General features: G+C 41.3%; 2 protein-coding genes across 7 annotated transcripts in view; one reads left to right on the forward strand and one right to left on the reverse strand.

Moving 5' to 3' along the window:
* pcbp4 (poly(rC) binding protein 4) overlaps positions 1-21188 on the forward strand; it is a 59370-nt gene that overhangs the window by 34561 nt on the left and 3621 nt on the right. For 2 of the 5 annotated variants that reach the window (XM_060835763.1, XM_060835764.1), the window contains exons 10-13: positions 779-854; positions 1692-1744; positions 15373-15542; positions 17570-20379. In XM_060835763.1, coding sequence (XP_060691746.1) covers positions 779-854; positions 1692-1744; positions 15373-15542; positions 17570-17882 — 612 coding nt within the window. In that variant the 3' untranslated portion in view covers positions 17883-20379. Of the gene's footprint in view, positions 1-778; positions 855-1691; positions 1745-15372; positions 15547-17569; positions 20380-21188 lie in introns of those variants that run through there. The other 3 variants (XR_009645437.1, XM_060835765.1, XM_060835766.1) reach the window with 2 other exon arrangements.
* nprl2 (NPR2 like, GATOR1 complex subunit) overlaps positions 333-21188 on the reverse strand; it is a 68236-nt gene continuing 47380 nt past the window's right edge. Inside the window, exon 10 of one of the 2 annotated variants that reach the window (XM_060835770.1) lies at positions 333-684. In XM_060835770.1, the coding sequence (XP_060691753.1) occupies positions 531-684 (154 nt within the window). In that variant the 3' untranslated portion in view covers positions 333-530. The remainder of the gene's footprint in view (positions 685-21188) is intronic. The other variant, XM_060835768.1, reaches the window with a different exon arrangement.

Here is a 21188-nt window from a genome sequence, read left to right on the forward strand (position 1 = left end):
TTGCTTTCTCTGAATCAGAGACGAGCTTCTAGAATCCTGCAACAACTAGACTTAAAAAAAAAATCAAATATCATGCTTTGGCATTTGAGCCTGAGGGCTGAATTTGTATCTGGTATGGGCTAGGAGTCTCCATTGCATGGCTTTTAAGGGTCTCTTGTGGAATGAGTTTGATGGACTCAGCCCATTGTCACAATACTGCTTTTCATTGCCAGATGGCACAGAGAACCCTGATTGCTAGTATAGGAATTGACAACAGAGCCAAAGAAGAAAATACTTCAGTGACTAGGCCTGAGGCCTCTTTATTGGTTAGAATAGAGAGAGCATTGAGCAGGGAAAAGTCCTTGGTTTAAAATATCTTAGTTAATTTTAATAATTTGGCAATTCCATCCAGACACTTTTGCTATCTTGTACTGGAGATCACTAAGATCGGTTAGCTGATTAACCGGAATAGCCTAAATGGGTACTGTTGCAGGGAGTGTTTCCTGATGCCACATCTCCGAGAGCCCACCAAAATACCAGACACGTTAGCTTTAAATGGAGCTGTAGCATCTTCCTGGCCTCCATCCCGCTGCCACCACCTGGCATATTGGTCGTCTCCTTTTCATATGTTGGGAGCCTATCTTTGGATCCATTGTGCATCCATTCTTTGCGCAAAGCAGTAATGGTGTTGAGTCGGTAATGCATCTGTTAAAAAAGTTTGATAATGAGATATTTGGAAGCTGTGCATGCTACCATCATGATGATACTTCTAATGGTTGTTATTTGGTTGATGTTGCAGCTCTCCAAACTTCACCAGCTGGCTGCACAGCATGCTTCCTTCAACAGCGTAAACCAGTCATCCTCTTCATTTACAGGTATGTATTAAAAATGGTTGGTGTGTGGGCGGTAACTGTCCTGTCAGCACTGAGTATTAGGGATTCTAACAGTATTGTTAGTACAGAGCATTGGAGAGAGTGGGGCAGTAACTGTCCTCAGTGCAAGTATTACTGAGAGTGGGATAATAGCTGTCCTGACAATGCAGAATGTTAGAGGTATAGTAAATGTCTTATTGGTTCTGTGTATAACTTGGCATTTAAGACAGACAATAAATGTGTTAGTGTAAAATTATTGGAAATATTGTTAAAGTTCTTTTAGTTATGCTGATAGGTTATCTGGTAGAATGGGATAGGGCGTTAATGGATGAATGAGAAATAGTTGTTAGGAGCTATGTGGAGTTGAAGGGCTTCTTAAATCCAAAGACTTTTTAAAGAAAGAGTCCTTTGTTACGAATGAGGGGTGCATTGTATGTGGCCAGTTTTTGGTGCACTGTGCCTTAAAACTCTCTTGCCCTTATTATTTCTGACAATGAGGCTGGTGGAGAACCTTGGAGGTTGCAAGTCTGCAGTTTGGTGGAAATGTTGATGGGTTGTTAAGATTTGAGTTCTGTCAATTTACTGTGAGCTAGGAAAACCTAGCTGAATTTGAATCTTTCCTCTGGCCATTAAATAGATTTGTGTTCTGCCACTGATGGATTGAAACTCCACTGCATTCTTCTTTGGACTGGTGTGTCTAAATCATTTCTGTTTCTTCCTGTCTGCTCCCTGTTCCTACTTAACTTTCACTTTCTTTCACACTTTTGCATGCTCTCGTTCTGTGTATAGCTGCATTTTCCTTTGTCCATAGCACTAATTTGTTACTCTTTCCTCCTGCAGGTTTGGACAACAGTGGTCAGGCTACATCTCAGGAGCTATTGGTTCCAAATGATGTAAGTAATCATAAAATCTAAGGAAAAGGAAATAACACGTTTCAGCCCCTCAAACTCTGCATTTGTTGTATTCTGCAATTGTTCGTGGAGTATGACTGTCTATCCAAAACGTTTCTGTCACTGGTTATGAGCTTTTGGGGTCCTTGCGTGACTGATGGGCCTGGGGTTTCCCAGACTTGAAATTGGTCCATGGCTTTGCATTCAGTAAAATCATGACTGATATGATTTTGCCCTTTTGCCCTTCACTCTCTTGCCCTCTCTCTCATTTCCTTATTAATCAAAAATTTACCTAACACTGATGATATTTGATTACTTGGCTTCCATCTCTTATTGGAGAAGTGAATATCAAGGACTAATATCCTCAGAACAATTCATCCTCATCTTTGTCTTTAAGGGATTATCCTATATTCTGAAACCACTTCCATAGTTCTAAATACCTTGACAAAAGGAAAGATCATACTCACATCTACCTTGTCGAACTCTTTAATAAAACTCTTGTATTTAAATAAGACCACCACTTATTCTTATCTCCACTGAGTAAAGGCCCAACCTGCTAAACTTCGCCTCAAAACAAATCCCTTCATCCTAGGAATTGGTCCTGGTGAACCTGCTCTGAGTTGCATCCAAGTCATTTTCTTCCTCAAGAAAGAAACCAAAACTGTGCACAGTAAACCATTTGTCCACAACATTCTCGTTGTCTTGCTGTACTGACATATACTTTTTGTTCTGATAGACTCGCGAGGACATCCAGGTTTCTCTCTTGATTTATATAATCTTCCATTTAAATAATAATTATTAGTTTTCTGTTGTTATCAAAGTAACCAGTTGATTTGGGGAGAAGGAAAGAGAATCGGGAAAGCAAGAAGGGGTCATGAAATGATTCTGGCAAGTAGGGTTAAACAGAATCCCAAGGCATTCTGTACATTAAAAATAAGAGGATAACTAGGGAGAGGGTAGGACCACTCCACGATAAAGGAGGCAACTTCTGCTTGGAGGCAGAGGATGTGGGCGAGATCCTCAATGAGTATTTTCCCAGGAGAACAATATGGAGGACTGTGAAATTATTGTGGCGCATGATAATATGCTAGAGCATTTTGAGATCAAGAAAGAAGTGGTGTTGGGTCTCTTGAAGTGCATTAAGGTGGATAAGTTCCCCAGGGCCCCATGCTGTCTATTGGGAGAGGTAACAGAGGAGATGGCTTCGGCCTTGATCAAGACCTTTGTGTCATCGTTAGCCATGGGAGAGATCCTGGAGGACTGGCGAGTAGCTAGTGTTCCTTTGTTCAAGAAAAGGAATAGGGATCACCCAGGAAACTGTAGACTGGTAAGTCTCTCATTGGTGGTTGGGAAGCTATTGGAGAGAATCCGGAGGGGTAGGATTTATGCACATTTGGAAAAGCGTGACCTAATTAGGGACAGTCATCATGGCTTTGCATAGGGTAGGTCACGTCTTACTAAATTGTTTGAATTTTTTGAGGTGATGAAGATGATCATTGAGGGTAGAGGAATGGGTGCTGTCTATATGAATTTTAGTAAGGCTTTCAATAAGATGTTCCTCATGTAGACTCATCCAGAAGATCAAGATCCATAGTGACTTGGCCGCTCAGATTCAGAATTGACTTGCCCACAGAAAGCGGAAGGTAGTGGTGGAAATGTGTTTTTCTGGCTGGAGGTACAAAACGAGTGGTGTTCAGCAGGAATCTGTACTGGGACAAATGCTGTTTGTGCCTTATAAATGACTTCGATGAAAATGTAAACAGGTGGGTGAGTAACTTTACCAATGACTCGAAGATCAGTGGAGTTGTGGCTAGCATAGAAGATTGTCAAAGGATACAATGGGATATAGATCAGCTGCAGATAGGGCAGATGGAGTTGAATCCAGGCAACTGAGGTATTGCACTTTGGGAGATCAAATGTTAAGGAAAAATATACAGTCAATGACAACATTGATGTACAAAGGGATCTTGGTGTTCAAGTCCATAGCTCCCTGAAAGTGGCCATGCAACTGGGTTGTGATAAAGGAGGCATATACCATGCTTGCCTTTATTGGTCGGGGCAGGATGTCACGTTGCAGCTTTGTAAGGCTTTGGTTAGGCTGCAGTTAAACTATTGTGTTCGATTCTGGTCATATTACACATGATGATGATGATGATGATGATTGAGGACTTTGGGGTGGATGCATAGGAGGTTTACCATGATGCTGCTGAGATTAGAGGGATTGAGCTATAAGGAGAGGCTGGAAAAACCACCTTTTCTATCGAGTGGATAGGCTAAGGGGACATTTGATAGAAGTCTGTAAAATTGAGATGTATTGATAGGGTTGACAGAATCTTTTTCTCAGATGAAATGTTTAATACCAGGGGGTATGCATTTAAGTTGAGAGGGGAAAACGTTCAAAGGAAATATGAAGAGCAAGTTTTTTTTGTGTGTGGTGATGTCTGGGGCATACTGTCAAGAATGGTAGTGGAGTCAGATACAATAAGGACGTTTTAAAGGGCTTTTAGATGAGCATGTGAACATGCAAGGAATGGACGAATATGGACCCTGAAGGGCAGGCAGAAGGGATTAGTCTAATTTGGATCATGTTATGTGGAACATCATGGACTGAAGGGGCCATTCCTGTGCTGTGTACTGTTCTATGGTCTATGTCATAGAATCATAGAGATGTACAGCATGGAAACGGACCCTTCTGTCCAACTCATCCATGCTGACCAGATATCCCAATCCAATCTAGTCCCACCTGCCAGCACCCGGCCCGTATCCCTTCAAACTCTTCCTGTTTGTATACCCAACCAGATGCCTTTTAAATGTTACAATTGTACTAGCCTCCACCACATCCTCTGGCACCTCATTCCATACATGTATCACCCTCTGCGTGAAAACATTGTCCCATAGGTCTCTTGTATCTTTCCCCTCTTCCCCCTAAACTACACCCTCTAGTTCTGAACTCTGCCACTCCAGGGAAAAATACTTTGTCTATTTATCCTATCCATGTCCCTCATTATTTTATAAACTTCTATGAGGTCACCCCTCAGCTTTCGACGCTCCAGGGAAAACAACCCTCGCCTATTCAACTTCTCCCTATAGCTCAAAGCCTCCACCCCGGCAACATCTTTGTACATCTTTTCTGAACCCTGTCAAGTTTCACAACATCTTTCCCGTAGGGAGGAGACCAGAATTGCACACACTATTTCAACAGTGGCCTAGCTAATGTCTTGCACAGCTGCAACGTGACCTCCCAACTCCTGTTCTCAATACTCTGACCAATAAAGAAAAGCATACCAAACACCACCTTCACTATCCTATCTACCTGCGACTCCACTTTCAAGGAGCTATGAACCTGAACTCCAAGGTCTCTTTGTTCAGCAACACTTCCTAGGACCTTACTGTTAAGTGCTAAGATTTGCTTTCCCAAAATGCAGCATCTCACATTTATCTAAATTAAACTTCAACTGCCATTCCTCAGCCCATTGGCCCATCTGGTCAAGATCCAGTTGCAATCTGAAGTAACCTTCTTCGCTGTTCACTACACCTCCAATTTTGGTGTCATCAGCAAACTTACTAACTATACCTCTTATGTTCACATCCAAATCATTTATGTAAATGATGAATAGTGGACCCAGCACTGATCCTTGTGGCACTCCACTGATCACAGGCCTCCAGTCTTCAATACCCTCTGTCTTCTATCTTTCAACCAGTTCTGCAACCAAATAGCTAGTTCCCCCTTTATTCTGAGACCTAAACCTGTTTACTAGTCTCCCATGGGGAGCCTTGTCAAACGCCTTATTGAAATCCATATAGATTGCATCTACTGGTCTGCTCTCATCAATCATCTTTTTGTTACTTGTTCAAAAGACTCAATCAAGTTTGTGAGACATGAATTCCCACACACAAAGCCATGTTGACTATCCCTAATCAGTCCTTGCCATTTCAAATACATGTACGTCCTGTCCCCTGAGGATTCCCTCCAACAACGTAGCCACCACCGATGTCAGGCTCACTGGTCTATAGTTTCCTGGCTTGTCCTTACCATCCTTCTTAAACAGTGGCACCACGTTACCCGACCTCCAGTCTTCCAGCACCTCACCTCTGACTATCCATGATACAAATATTTCCGTAAGAGGCCTACAATCACTTCCCTAGCTTCCCACAGAATTCTAAGGTACACCTGATCAGGGCCTGGGAATTTATCCACTTTTATGAATTTCAAGACATCCAGCACTTCCTCCTCTGTAATATGGATGTTTTTCAAGACGTCACCATCTATTTCTCTCCATTCTATATCTCCCATGTACTTTTCCACATGTCTCCTTTTTTGCCTTCCTGATTTCTGTCTTAAGTATACTTTTGCCTTTCTACTCTTCTAAGCATTCACTAGATCTAACCTGTTTATACCTGACATATGCTTCCTTCTTTTTCTTTAGTCATCCAGCATTCCCTATACCTACCAGCCTTCCCTTTTCACCCTGGCAGGAATATACTTTCTCTGGATTCTTATCTCATTTTTGAAGGCTTCCCATTTTTCAGTCGTCCCTTTACCTGTGAACATCTGCCCCCAATCAGCTTTTGAAAGTTCTTGCGTAATACCGTTCAAAATTGGCTTTTCTCCATTTTAGAACTTCAGCTTTTAGATCAGGTCTATCCTTTTGCGTCACCGTTTTAAAATTAATAGAATTATGGTCACTGGCCCTAAAGTGATCCCCCACTGACACCTCAGCCACCTGCCCTGCCTTATTTCCCAAGAGTAGGTCAGGTTTTGCACCTTCTCGAGTAAGTACATGCACATACTGACTCAAAAAATCTTCTTGTAAAATCTTAACAGATTCCTCTCCATCTAAACCCTTAACACCACGGCAGTCTCAGTCTATGTTTGGAAAGTTAAAATCCTCTGCAAAACCACCCTCTTATTCTTACAGATAACTGAGATCTCATTGTCTATTAATACAATCCCAATAAGGTGATCATCCCTTTCTTTCTTCTCAGTTCCACCCAAATAACTTCCCTGGATGTATTTCCGGGAATATCCTCCCTCAGTACGTCAGTAATGCTATCTATTATCAAAAACACCATTCCCCTTCTTCTCTTGCCTCCCTTTCTGTAGCATTTGTATCCTGGGACATTTAAGCTGCCAGTCTTGTCCATCTCGGAGCCATGTTTCTATAATTGGTATGATATTCTAGTCCTGTGTTCCTAACCATGCCCTGAGTTCATCTGCCTTTCCTGTTAGGCCTCTTGCGTTGTACTCTATCTAGAGTCCTTTTCAGAATCTTTGTATCTTCATAACTTCCTATCTATGTAACATCAGTAAATTTTGGCTGTAGTCCATTCTTGCTTCAGTCAAGTCACTGATATAGATTGAAAATAGTTCAGGTGCCAATACTGATTTATGACATTCCACTACTTTGCCCATCTGAGCATTGCCAATTATTCATGAGTCTGTATCCTGTAAGTTTGCCAATCCCCCCTCTATTTTAAAATATCATCCCAATAGCATGAGCTCTTGAGCAGTAACTTTTTTTTATTTGATAATCACTTTTTATTCTTATCAAATACCTTTTGGAAATTCTAATACATTGTATCCACCTTACTACTTACAGTCAACTGTATTAACTGCTGAATATGATTTCCCTTTCTCTCAATCATATTGACTCTGATATGTTTCATAATTTTCTAAATACCTTGCTACTACCTTAACCTTAATTGAATTTCTGCATGCTATCTCCCTTCTTTCTTGAATTGAGGTGTTAATATTTGGTTCTAATTGACTGGGACTGGTCCAGAATTTGGAGAACTTTGGAAGATTACAACTGATCCTTTACAATATTTGCAACTTCTTCCATCAAACCTTTTAAGCTTCATGTCACAAGACTTGGAAGGCTTCTTCGTCCCATTATATTTATTGTATTTTTTTCTCTGGTGATCATGATTAATTAAGTTCCTTTTACCATTTTTGCCTCTTGATTTTCTACAATTTTGTGCTTTATGTCTTACTATGCCAACAGATGCAAAATATTTGTTCAAAGGTTCTGCTATTCTCTTGTTTTTCAATTGTTAATTCCCAAATCTCCCCCTCTTAAGGGACCAACACACTTTTTAATAATCTTGTGAATGCTTTTACTGTGTTTTTTACATTTCATTTGTTTTTGGCTTGTGCTTCAATTTCGCACTTAAAGTAATTCTCTACTAATTTCTTAAATTTTGCCAAAGAATGCTGCCAATTTTTGCAGCCTGCTGCATCTTTTGATTTGACTCCATCCTTGATCTTAATTAATGGTGGATGGTGCACCTTTTTCATAAGTTTTCTTTCCCAATGGAATATATCTTTGAGATTTAAAAAGTTTTCCTTAAATGTTTGACTGCTCTGCTGTCTTTTTATTTTTCCAATTTATTTTCCCAATCTACTTCAGCCAACTCTATCTTCATACCATGTAATTGCTTTTCCTTAAATCGAAGACACTTGCTTCAGACCCACTTTTAACATTTCCGAACGGAATGTGAAATTCTACCATGTTATGATCATTCTTACCTAGAAGATCCTTTTACAATGAGGTCATTAGTGCTTTCATAGAGCACATGATCAGGCCTAAAATGGCCTCTTAATGGTTAGTTCCAGCACACATCATTTTAAGTAATTGTCTAAAATAACTGTGTAAACTCATTCTCCTACCTGTGTTTGCCAATTTGATTTCTCCAATCTTTCTTCATAAGACCATGTTATTTCTTAATGTATGTGCTATCCAACAGTGTAGTAATGGGGACTACAAATGCTATCAATGAATTTACTTCTTGACTGAAACAAAATGATTCAATACTGTATTTTGATATTCTAAATTAAAATTATTTTTCTTTTGAGAGCTGTACAATGTCATTTTCATTTCCTCCCATCCTTTGGAAATATCAAGTACTTTTTAAGTATTCAGTGTTGGTTGAACTGAACCTGTTGTGTGAGCAAGTCCCGAGTTGTCTTCTGGATACCCAACTGATTAGATTGCTTAGTGTGGAAACAGGCCCTTCGGCCCAACACGTCCACACCGACCTGCCGAAGCGCAACCCACCCATACCCCTAACCTAACACTACGGGCAATTTAGCATGGCCAATTCACCTGACCCGCACATCTTTGGACTGTGGGAGGAAACCGGAGCACCCAGAGGAAACCCACGCAGACACGGGGCGAACGTGCAAACTCCACACAGTCAGTCGCCTGAGTCGGGAATTGAACCTGGGTCTCGGGCGCTGTGAGGCAGCAGTGCTAACCACTGTGCCACTGTGCTGCCCCAAATGTGATTTGTTAACCACTGTCTAATATATTATTAACCTGCCCAGTATCCAAAAAAAGATGGAGTGAGTGAAGGATAGGCAGAGTGGTGTGTGGTCTGAGGATAATGCTAAAGATGGACTGGAATTAACAACACTGCACAGAAAGTAAAAATGAAATGAGGGCGAACAGAGCAGGATGTTTGCCAATGGATTCATCACAACTGATGAATCTTATCTTCCACATATTTGGACGTTATCCAGAAGAATTGGAGATCAGTCTCTACCCTTCCAAGTAAATACAGGGGAAAAGAAAAGAGCACTTGCTACAGATTTCTCCCCCTTCCTGCCACAGAGCCAGCAGGTTATCCTGCTACAATGCAGATTTTGTTGACATGAATTTGCTATAACATGATTGATAAATTGGGGACACTATTTCTAAAGTGCCAAGTTTTAAAGCATGTATTGGTTGTAACACTATTCCAATCCTGTTATTTTAAATGCTACTGCTTTTGCACAATTTTCTTGTTACACGGAATTGCATGAGAATGAAACTACCGCAGTATAGCAAAACTGACTCCATGTGAGATGAGGCAGCAGTGATAGCTCACCATCTGTTAGTGATGGATCAGTAACAGTATGAAGCTTTGATTGACAAATCGCCCTCCTTGAGCCAGTGGTTGCATTAAATCTCAGATCAGTCAGCATTAATCAGGCAGCACTCAGCCATCTTCACTAACAGAGGTGATGCAGTACAGGCGCTTGCTGTCGCATACCCTGCCTGTTCATTGAGGTTAACTAAACCCCTCCAAGGCTAAGTTAATGTGCAGCCATTCCTGGAGTGGTGACCTCTGATTTTTTTCTTTCACATTTTTCAGTTTCAGGCAATACCTACAAAAGTGGTACTGGGTTGCTTAAAAAGTCCAGTGGTGAAAGGAACCTCTGTGCCATGGTGCAGTGTAGATTTATACTAGTGAAAGGCTATAGGGTAACTATACAGTACATTGGAACAAGGGTGACTGTACCTCTTACTACAAATAGTGATTATGCCTCACACATAATTTGATATACGCAATTGCATAGGTACCTCTTTAAATGGGACAGTCATAACTTATTATAATTTACTTGTAGTTCTATGGAAATGAAGTGCACTGTTTTATGTATAGTGAGTATTTCACAATTTATGAATGGACAAGCAGGGAAATTATATGTCATATAATATACAGACTGTCCCTTCACAATGAAAAGACCTTACTTCTATCTAGTATAGGCACTATTACAATGCCTCATTTAGACTCGTGTTTATGATGTTGGGTAATGACTTATTGCTGTGAGGCTGATGTTGTCATCCTCTGGTCTGTTGCTGCTGTCCTGTTGAAGGACAATTCTCTGGTTCACTTCAGTTGGAGTTGAGTTGCAATTCTAGGCATGTGATGAATGTGAGGTGGATTCACAGCCCCTGCAATGACTCTGCTTATAAATAGTCAGCAGGGCAACACAATGCTCTCTTCAAACTCAAAAGTATCAAGTGACAAAGGCAGAAAAGAATGCCAACCAGACAGCACACACCATAAGGCTTTTGAAATTCAAAACAAGAATGAAGAGGTGTCTGTTTCATAAAATGGATGACAGGACAATACTGGAGAGACACTAACTGTTGGAAGTTTGAGTGCTGTTGTGCAAGTCAGGCTTCCATATCCATAGGGTGTACAGTACAGTTAGGAATCCATAGCTTGGACACTATATCCCAGCTTTCACATAATTTTTAAAGACTTGCATTTATAGAGCACCTTTCAGAATTGTACATCTGAAACTACTTTGTAATGAAAAAGTATTTGAAGTGTAGTCTCTGTTACCATGTTGAGTCCAGCTAATGTTTCAACTGAGGATTTAAAAAAAAAATGTCTCCCTTGATGCTCCCCTGAAGTGTCAGCTTTTAGATAGTGACTGAGGTAAGATCTGAGCCCACAGTTGGAGAATGAAGGACTTAAAGAAAATTGTGATGAAGAAAGTGTTCTGGAGAAATTAGCGGGACTAAAACCTGGCATTATTTTGGAGCTGACAGCTCGGCTATGGTTTACATGTTAATAATAGTGGATGCACTGGTTTTGCCCTACCAGGGTGCTCTAGCTTCTAGAATGAGGTCATTAGATTGGAAGGTGGCAAATCCAGCTCCTGTTAAAGTAGGACTATTAACTGTTTAGTCTGACGAGGATAGTAAGAAACATGCTGGGTTTTATTACCCGGGAATTGCTAGTGTGTCATTTTGCAAATTGTAATTTGATTAAGCAGAAGTCAGTATGATTTTACGCAGGATAAATGATGTTTGTCAAATCAATTATAATTCTTTGTAACCATCCTCCCACATTCTATACTTTGTAACCGGAGGTCATCCAAAATTGTCAGAGTTCTAACATATGCCAGTTCTCATTCACCGATCACCTCTCTACTTGCTGATCTACACTGGCTCCCGTATCAGTTACACCCATTTTGCAAAAAAAAGTTTTTTAAATTTTCCACGGCCTTGTCCTTCTGTATGGAGACTTGTAGGAGATTTTAAAGCTATAATGTGCTCCTTCAATTCTGGGCTTTTGATCACCTCTAATTTTAATTGCTCCATCATTCTTAAGCTGCCAAGACATTAACTTCTCTGGGATTTCCCTCCTTGCCCACTTTGCCTCCATTCGCCTCTTCATTTTTTTTCTTCTTTGAGATACTTCTCAAAGCCTTACTTCTGCCTGAGTTTTGAATCACTTGTTGTGACTTAGTGTGACGCTTTGTTTGATAATACTGTTATGAAGTACCGACAGTCTTTATTTGTTATGGTAATAGGCTTTATGTGCAAGTTTGTATTGAAGTGTCCGTTTCAGGTTGTAAGTACCAGGAACAATAAAGAGGAACCAGTTAATGTTATTTGATTTTCAAAAGGCATTGGCTAAATAAGAGCTTGTTATACAAGGTTAAAGCTTCTGAAATAGACAGAAAAAAAACATTCAGGATGGCGGTGAGTGAAATGGAGAACTTCAGGGAACAGTGCTCTGGTCTCCTCTTTATGGTATATCTTCGAGTAAAAAGTGAGGTCTGCAGATGCTGGAGATCAGAGCTGAAAATGTGTTGCTGGTTAAAGCGCAGCAGGTCAGGCAGCATCCAAGGAACAGGAAATTTGACGTTTCGGGCATAAGCCTGATTCCTGATGAAGGGCTTATGCCCAAAACGTCGAATTTCCTGTTCCTTGGATGCTGCCTGACCTGCTGCGCTTTAACCAGCAACATATTTTCAGCTCTTTATGGTATATGTCAATCTCAGTCCAATGAAGTGTTTTTTTTAAAAACAGGTAGGTAGTAAACTAAACCATTTGGGAGATGCAAGGAGGCAGAAAAAAAGGTTTAAATGGATGAAATAAATGTTAAAGAATGTAGTTTAATGAGGTGAAACAGCAAATTACTCACTTTGTTGGAAAAATTAGAATTTTCTTTTATAAGGTTAGACTAGCCAGTGTTGGCTAAAATCAAGATTTGGGCTTTTAACAGTTAAAGTGCCAATGCAATGACCAATTGGGAAGACAAATGGTACATAAACTTTAATATTCCAACTGCTTTGGAATGCTGAAACAAGTCTGATTTCAAGTGGTCTTGCTTATCTTAAGTGTTTGGTGGGACCACACCTAGAATACACTTTTGTGATTGTACCTACAGAAGAGACTGCTTGCCTTGACGGAGTTTTGACGAAAGCTCACTAGATTGATTCCCAGAATGAGATGGCTGCCCTCTGAGGGGGTTAATTAGAACAGGCCAGAATATTGTTTCTCCATCTTCTACTGACCAATGTTATTAAAATATTTCCAGTAGATATGACAGAATAAATGTTTCCTGGCTACAGCATGTGAAACGAAGGATCGCAGTCTCAGGATAGGGGACCAGTCATTTAAGAATGTGATGAAAAATTGCTTCACTTGAACATGAGTTTTTTGAATTCTTTACACCAAATAGCTGTGAATGCTCAGTGATTTGGAAGATTTTTTTAAAAAAACCCACAGACACAGGAAATGAAAGAATCTGGAGATTTTAGATGACAATTATTGTACTCTAAGGCAGAGCCAGCTTGTTGCAAAATCTTTTTTTAAACAGGAGAGATGTAAATGAGTTGGTGGTTCAGGGATGTTTGCTAGATTAAGACCTGCAATGAATAGGTGGTTGTCTTATGAGGGAAGGTTGGGTAGGTTGGACTTGGCTTCACTGGCATTAAAATGAGGGGTAGTTGATTAAACTTTTTAAGATTCTGAATGTTCTTGACCAGGTGGATATGGAAAAAATGTTTCCTCTAGTTGGTGAATTCTCAATTAGAATAGTGCAATAGTTGCATTTCTCAGGACGTCCCATTCCCCTCAAACACTAACTTTTCTACCTCCAATAACTTGTGCTTTTGTCTTGTTTGGAAAATTATTTAGTAAGGAAATACCAAAAGTTGATGCTAGTCTTGGGTCTCACCAGACTCTCTTGGTAGAGCTGTTCTTTTTGCACTTGGACTTCAGTTGTCTCTGATTATTTCCAATCCAAGTGTCAGTGCTGTTCTTTGCTATTCAGAGAGATAAGCTATAGAGATTGAGGTAAATGTGCTGTAACATGATTAAGATGAAAAACAAATTTATCTTGGTAAAGCAGAGTCTTGCTTGACAAAGTGCCAGAAATGCACAGCTATAATTCTTGAGGTGAAAGATCCAGGCAAAATACCATAAAGACCAGGTTTTGTTTCAATTCCCTAACTTTCTTAGGTCCAAATTTCAGACCAGAATAATCCTGTTTAGAGTAATTGAGATGTACAGCATGGAAATAGACCCTCGGTCCCACTCATCCATGCCAGCCAGATATCCTAAACTAGTCCCATTTGTCAGCACTTGGCCTATATCTCTCTCAACCCTTCCTATTCACGTACCCATCCAGGTGGCTTTTAAACAGTGATTGTACCAACCTCCACCACTTATTCTGGCAGCTCATTCCATACACACACCACCCCTTTGCATGAAAAAGTTGTCCCTTTTTATATTTTTCCCCTCTAGTTTTGGACCCCTCATACCCCCCTCCAAACCCCACCCTAGGGAAAAGACCGTGTCTATTTCTTCTACCATGCCCCTTAGGATTTTATAAGCCTCAGCCTCCAACGCTCCAGGGAAAACAGCCCCAGCCTCTTCAGCCTCTCCTTATAGCTCAAATCCTCCAACACTGGTAATATTGTTGTAAATTTTTTCTGAACCCTTTCCAGTTTTACAACATCCTTCTGATAGGAAGGAGACCAGAATTGCATTTAGTTTTCAAACAGAGGCCTAACCAATGTCCTGTACAGCCACAACATGACCTCCCAACTCCTATACTCCCATGCTCTGACCAATAAAGGAAAGCATACCAAATGCTACCTTCACTATCCTATTTACCTGTGATTCTACTTTCAAAAAACTTTTAAGTCTGCACTCCAAAGTCTTGGTTTTCAGTAACACTCCCCTGGATCTTACCACCAAGTGTATAAGTTCTACGGTGATTTGCTTTTCCAAAATGCATTATCTCACATTTATCTAAATTAAACTCCCATTTGCCATTTCTCAGCCCATTGTCCATCTCATCAAGATCCCGTTACAATCTGACCTACGTGTCCACTGCACCTCCCATTTTCGTGTCATCTGAAAACTTACTAACTATATACCCCCTGTATTCACATCCAAATCATTTGTATAAATGATGAAAAGCCGTGGACTCAGCACCGACCCTTGTGGCACTCCACTGGTCACAGGCCTCCAGCCTGAAAAGCAACCCTCCCACCACCACCCTCTGTCTTCTGTATTCAAGTGGCTAGTTCTCCCTGTATTCCATGAGATCTAACCTTGCTAGCCAGTCTCCCATGGGGAACCTTGTTGAATGCTTTACTGAAGTCTTTGTAGATCATGTCTACCACTCTGCCCTCATCAGTCCTCTTTGTTACTTCTTCAAAAAGCTCAATCTTAATCAGACACTTATCATCAGGAATGGGGCAAATGTCAGGTTATATTATGGGCACTCTTGTTTGAAATATTTTAAAGATTTGAAATATTTCAGTTTAAAAGAAGAGAGGAAGCTTGACTATGTCCTGCACTGCTGGGAGTATTTGGTGGCTGTTTAGCAGGAGCTTTACTCTGTATCTTACTTGCTGTTCCTCATTACCTGTTGAATAACTTAATGTCACCAATGATGTAGGTTGACAGAGATGCGTATTGCTTTTTTCAGTGTCTGGTAGAGCACAAGAACTGTTTAGTTTATTTTCTAAATGGAAAATGTAAGAATTAAATAATTGTCAGGATAGGCTGTTGCATTTTCTTGACTAATCCATGCCTGTTTTTCCTCAACAGTTAATAGGCTGCATCATCGGAAGGCAGGGCAGTAAAATTAATGAAATCCGGCAGATGTCAGGTGCTCAAATCAAGATTGACAATCAGGTTGACGGTTCAACCGAGCGACTTGTTACAATCACAGGGGGACCCCTGAACGTCAACTTGGCCCAGTACCTCATAAATGCATGGTAAGCAAACTTGGAGGTCTACCCCAGAACAATACCGCGCACTGTAGTTGTCTGCCAGCACAGTTTTAGTAGTGGGTTGCAGTGAGCTATTTGAATAGTGATGGAAACAGTGTAGAACTAAGTGGACTCGCTTACCTAAATCCACAGCTTGTCATGTTTGGAGTAGGTAATTAATTTTGACATCTGATCCATGCTTTCTCATGTATCCTGAGATAAACAGGTGCCATAACACCACCCAGAGAACAGTCAATGCCATTCTCCCCTCAATTATCAGGAGACAGGAGAGAGGTGAAGTTGGATCCCTCTTCACTGTTCCTTTCTCTTTCTTAATTGAAAGCACTGACTTCTACTCTTGCTGTTCCCAGCCCTGACTATTGTATCAGACGCTAGTATCCTGTCAGTTCTTGCACTGATGTTAAGGATGAATTGTGACAGCACCTTGGTTGGTTTCTTCACTTTTGCTCCCCTTTTATCTTGCTTGGGGTATGGTTCCACGGGTACTGTTCAACCTCTGGTAACCCACATAAATGGCCTAACCTGTGCAAGCTAGGCAGCAAGTGCCAAAGGGCTAGTTGACCATGGGTGTAATGAGGTTCAGCCCTGCCTGATTTGACTGAGTGTTTCCACTGACTGGATCCAGCAGGTGGTGAGTTTGAGAGACAGGAGGGTAATAGGACTGGGAACCCTGGCTGAATTTCTGCATCCACCCTGAATTAGTGCTGGAGGAGATTACCCACTGCCGTGTGCCTAAGATCAATTAATTCAGCTCAGATCAGACACTATGTTGGTCAGTGAGGCCACTCACCAAGTCTTGGTGAAGACTTTTGCGAGTTTTCAGATAGTGGACGTTGCAGTCTCTTTGAACTCTTTACAAATGGAGTGCACCTAATCATTAAATCACCACATTTCATCAGTAAAGCATGTTGGTACCATTTCTAGGTTGCACCAGTCACTGTTCCTCCCACTCATTTGTTATCCTCCTGTTTGTATCTCCTCTCCCTAGGCCATATTGGGCCAATATAGGAGTTGGGGGAATTTGGCATGGGACACCTGAGACAGATCAAAGCCTCAAGCTCAGTGTTAGTCACAATTAGTGCAAACCTCCTTCCTTTCAGCCTTTGGCATTGTGCACCCTGTATTGGCTGATCGTCTAATGTGCTGGCCGTCTGCACACTCCTCTACCTAACCAGTGCTCAGTTTGATGCCAGTTGGTGTGTATTATCAAGAAGCCTAGGTAAAGGCCCACACCACAAGATGCCAGCAAGTTACATACTGTTGGTTCTAAGACCAATTAAGTAATTTTGTATTTAAGAAAGCCTGGATATTGTAAAATTGGAGGGAGATGACAGCTTCAAAAGTTAGTGTTATAGAAAATAGAGTTTAATGTAGGTCAGTTAGCAAAGAGGAGGGTTAAAGAAGATTCAATTGGTAGAAAGGGAGGAGGATTCTGGTTTTGACTTAGCCTCCAAATTTAGTAGGTTTCACCGGTGGTCTAGGAGATGACCTGTTCAAAAGTGGGAGGGAATGGGTCTGGGTGGGTTGCTCTTTGGAGGGTTGGTATGGACTGGTTGGGCTGAAGGGCCTGTTTCCACACTGTAGGGAATCTAATCTAATCTAGGCATCTCCCTAAACCAGCCTGCACCTTCTGTGCTCTGGGGAAAGCACTGGGATTTGCTCTTTGGAGCCAATGTCTCCAGCAAACAGTCACCTCAGTGGAACTTTGATCAAGTTTACACATGAAGGTATTGTGAACCTCGAGTCTGGCTTCATTCTGCATGCCCTTGGCAACATGGGTTTTAGCTGGTCAAAGGTTGTCAAGCTGTGATGGTTCCCTTGCATGTATTTAGTGGTGTTTGTGCGTGTGTGTGTGTGTGTTTAATTCAATACACAAGTATTGAACCTGAGGCATAATGTATCCGTACATTTGTTTTACTGTCATCCTTCACCACCCTTCCTTAACTCAAATCTTTTTCAATTCCTCTCACCTAATATAACCCTGACCTCTCTCCACCTCTCTTTCTTTACAGTTTAGAGATGGCTAAAACCACCTCCCAGAATGCTTCCATCACGACCCCAGTTGACCTCAACATGACCTTCTCTCAACCTACCAACCCTGCCTCTTCCCCACTGGCATCGATGAGCTCCACCCTCCCATCCTCTCTGCTGAATGCCCCCTATGCCATTCCCATCTCCAGCCTCCTTGGCATGAAAAGCGTACCTTTCCTGGCATTGTCTGCGGCCACCTCGGGGCCTTCTGGGAGCCTATCAGCTTATACGGCCAAAATCTCCTCATCCAATGGGGTTAAGAAGTCTGAGCGACAGAAGTTCTCTCCGTATTGAAAGGATGGTGCAGCTGCCCAGACCCTGTGTAGAACTAGTGAGGTAACGAGTGACGGGAAGGAGTCATTGGGAGTTTCATTCAGATTTGTGAATTTTGTTGTTTAGGAGGTCTGTTTTCATACAAGTCCATACCTGCAGACTAACCCCTAAAAGTGGCTGAATAGCCTTTACCTGATTCCCTCAGTGTTCAAAACAAAAAGAAATCAACATTCTGAGAGCTGGCTGGACTTTACAAATTGAATTTCCTGTCAGTTAATTGAGTTTGAAACTGTGGCCCAGAGGATGAGTGCATAGTTCAGTGTCTAACTGAACCATGTGGTCCACAAAGACCTCACATGCAATCTGAAGTAGGGTACCAATTGGCCTCAGTGACCCTGGGTTGAGGGTGGGGGGTTGAAAATTCAGCCTTTGTTCCCACTCCTAATTGGTGTCGTGACCCCTGCTGGAAAGAGACCAACGAGTATTGGCAGGCTGATCAATCATGATGGGGGAAGGGGAGGACATCCAAGTTATGTTTGGTTCAAACCCCACCCGCCCCCCCCTCCCCAAACCCCACCTGGTCAATTAGCCCACTGATGCTTGTAGTCCAGGCTTCCAGTATGAATGTTAGGCACAGGAACAGGTTCTGTGGAACTCTAACCCAGCATGAATCACTGCCTTTGAGAAAGAAAGGCAAAAAGTGAAAAATGAACGTTGATTTTTTTTAATGTAAAGGCGATTTGGAAACCGACAAGGATTTGTTTTTACTGATGCCAGCTCGCTGTGAATTCTGGGAATCAGGGAAGCCATGTAGAAGTCACTGGGCATTAGGGGGCTCGGCACATTCCGTAATCTAACTACTTCCTTTGTGCTGTACTTCTCCAGATTAATCAAATGTTTAAAGGATTTTAGTTATTATACCTGATAACTTCAGGGATTATTTCAATATCAAATAATTATAATGAAAGAAAAGCTGTTCAGTGTTTGTTTTCTTTGTTTCCCCTCCAATAACTACAAACATCAAATGACCACACCAGGCTCTCACAGCACAGTCCAGTCTCAAGTCACTAAATCATTTAGATTTTGAATGATATCCTCTGGCAGCCCCCAAACAATTGCTATCTGGTTTTAAGGCACAGGCCTAAATCAATCACCGTTGGCAAGCTATGCAAAATTTGTGTATTTGTTTTTTTTAAAAAAAATTCAAAATCTAGTGAAATTTTCAAAGACTGATTTGACTTCTGCCGTCACAGAGGCTGACTTTTTTTCCTTTTTTAAATGAAGAGTTGTCTTGCTCGTTGGAACTGGAAGCATTTTCTCATTTATTTGAAAAGAGGATCCCTTTTTCCTGAAGTTCTATTGTGGCTTCTGTATTCTCAAACTTAATGGAACACAGCAGGACAGGACTGAAGAAGGGAACAAACTTTTTTTTTCTCCCTCATGAGCTGTAGGTGTAATTGGAATGCAACACATCACTCTCAAACTGACACGTGCATATGCTCTGTTCTGCGCTGGACATTCCATCCCCACTTACACAATTTGTTTGACATGGGGCCATTTTAATAAGTGCTTGGTTCACTAAGCTGGAGAAAAACGTTTTTTCCTTTAATTTTGTTTGCGTTTAGAGCTGAATCCCAGACCTGGTCTTTGTGAAGGACCATAAGTGAAATTAGTTTGGGCACCTTTAGCCTGGTTCCCTTTTGGGCACAAGTAAACTGCATGGTACAAATTGATAGTCACTCTTGTAGGCTGTAAAATTGCTGGTGTGGGAGATGAATAAAATGTCACACATGCAGTAAGGGACTTGATTCTGTTGTTGGTGTAGAGGTGCATTAATGTGGTAGCATAGAGGAGCTTTATCCGATATTCAGTTCTGTGCTGGACTTGCCCTGGGGGTGTTTGGGGACAATGTAGAGAGAACGTTTCTCTGAATCTAACCCCATGCTGTACTGTCCTTACAATGTTTGGGGACAGGTATCCCTCGCTTTGGCAGAAGTTATTTGCTCAACCCAAGAATAAGTTAATCTTTAGTTTTTATAATTTTGTTCTGATTCCAACGAGAGGAAATATGTCCTTTTTTTGGGGTGGGATTGCCCAGTGAAAACTATGGCTCCTGTATGTAAAGGCAAGGACTGTGTCTCTTTGACATTCGCATCTCAACCGTGTCATTTACATCGCCGAGATGGTGTTTAGTTAGTTGCGCATATGATGAGGTTCAGAGGGGTACCAACTTGTTGGGCCCCTCCACTGAGGAAAGCTTTGTGTAAAGGTACAGGCAGACACTGTGAATGCACAGGGTTCTGGGCTGACAGCCATATCTAATATTACAGACCCACTTCTTTGTTCCCTTGTCCCACCTCTGCCCTCATCCTCTTGTGTTGGTGGTGTTCAAATTCACTCTCCATTTTCCTTTGCAGTTGTTTCTTTTATATTTCCTGTTATGTTTCGTTAAATAAAAGTTTTTTATGCGACACAAATTCCTTTTATAAAATATTAATAAAAGTTTTTTGGCACATTACAGGAGTTCTCTTGTGTGACCCTTTTTTTGGTCTAATTTTTAAGGTTCCTTTTTCAATTGGAAGTTCCACCTTGTTTGTGAGATATTGTTGAACAATGCATCACACATTTTTGGGCTGGTTGTCCGAGAGCTGCCCAGGACTGTTAAATCGGAGTGGTTTGGAGAGAAAGTGGCCCATTGCTCCTACTTTTGATCACTGATCCAGTGATATTTGCTGATAAGGACACTTGAATGAAGTCATAGCTGTGATTACTGTCATGGTAGAATGTCTGTGGTAGCAGTATGTACCATCTACACAATACACTGCAGCAATTTGTCAAGACTCCTTCCAAGCCAATGATGTAAACACACAACTGTTGCCTTTGTCCTGTGGTGTGTGAACACCACAAGCTGCAAGACCCTTTCCAAGTCACAAGCCATCCTGCGTTGGGACGAGACGTTGTCATTGTCATTCAAATCCTCAGGGCATAAACCCATAATGTCATAAGTTAAGTGCACTGCAATGATTCAAGAAGGCAGCTTACCACCACCTCTGGAGAATATTGGGGAGATGGGTGATGAACGCTGTCCTAGCTAGTGATACACACAATCCAAGGACCGGGGGAGGAAAAAAGACAAATGCATGAAGAATTTCAGGTAAAGTGCCACCCTTGCACCATTTTAAAACAAAGGAATGCTGAAAGGGGTACAATGTAATTTGGTTTCAGAATGAATGGTGCTTGTATCGGAAAAAAATTCTGCAGCAACAAAAAGAATGTTTCCAGATAATGTGGAAACCAGTTTCTGCCTAGATAAACATCTGATGCACA

Source organism: Hemiscyllium ocellatum, chromosome 14, assembly GCF_020745735.1.
Source record: "Hemiscyllium ocellatum isolate sHemOce1 chromosome 14, sHemOce1.pat.X.cur, whole genome shotgun sequence".
Classification (NCBI taxonomy): Eukaryota; Metazoa; Chordata; class Chondrichthyes; order Orectolobiformes; family Hemiscylliidae; genus Hemiscyllium; species Hemiscyllium ocellatum.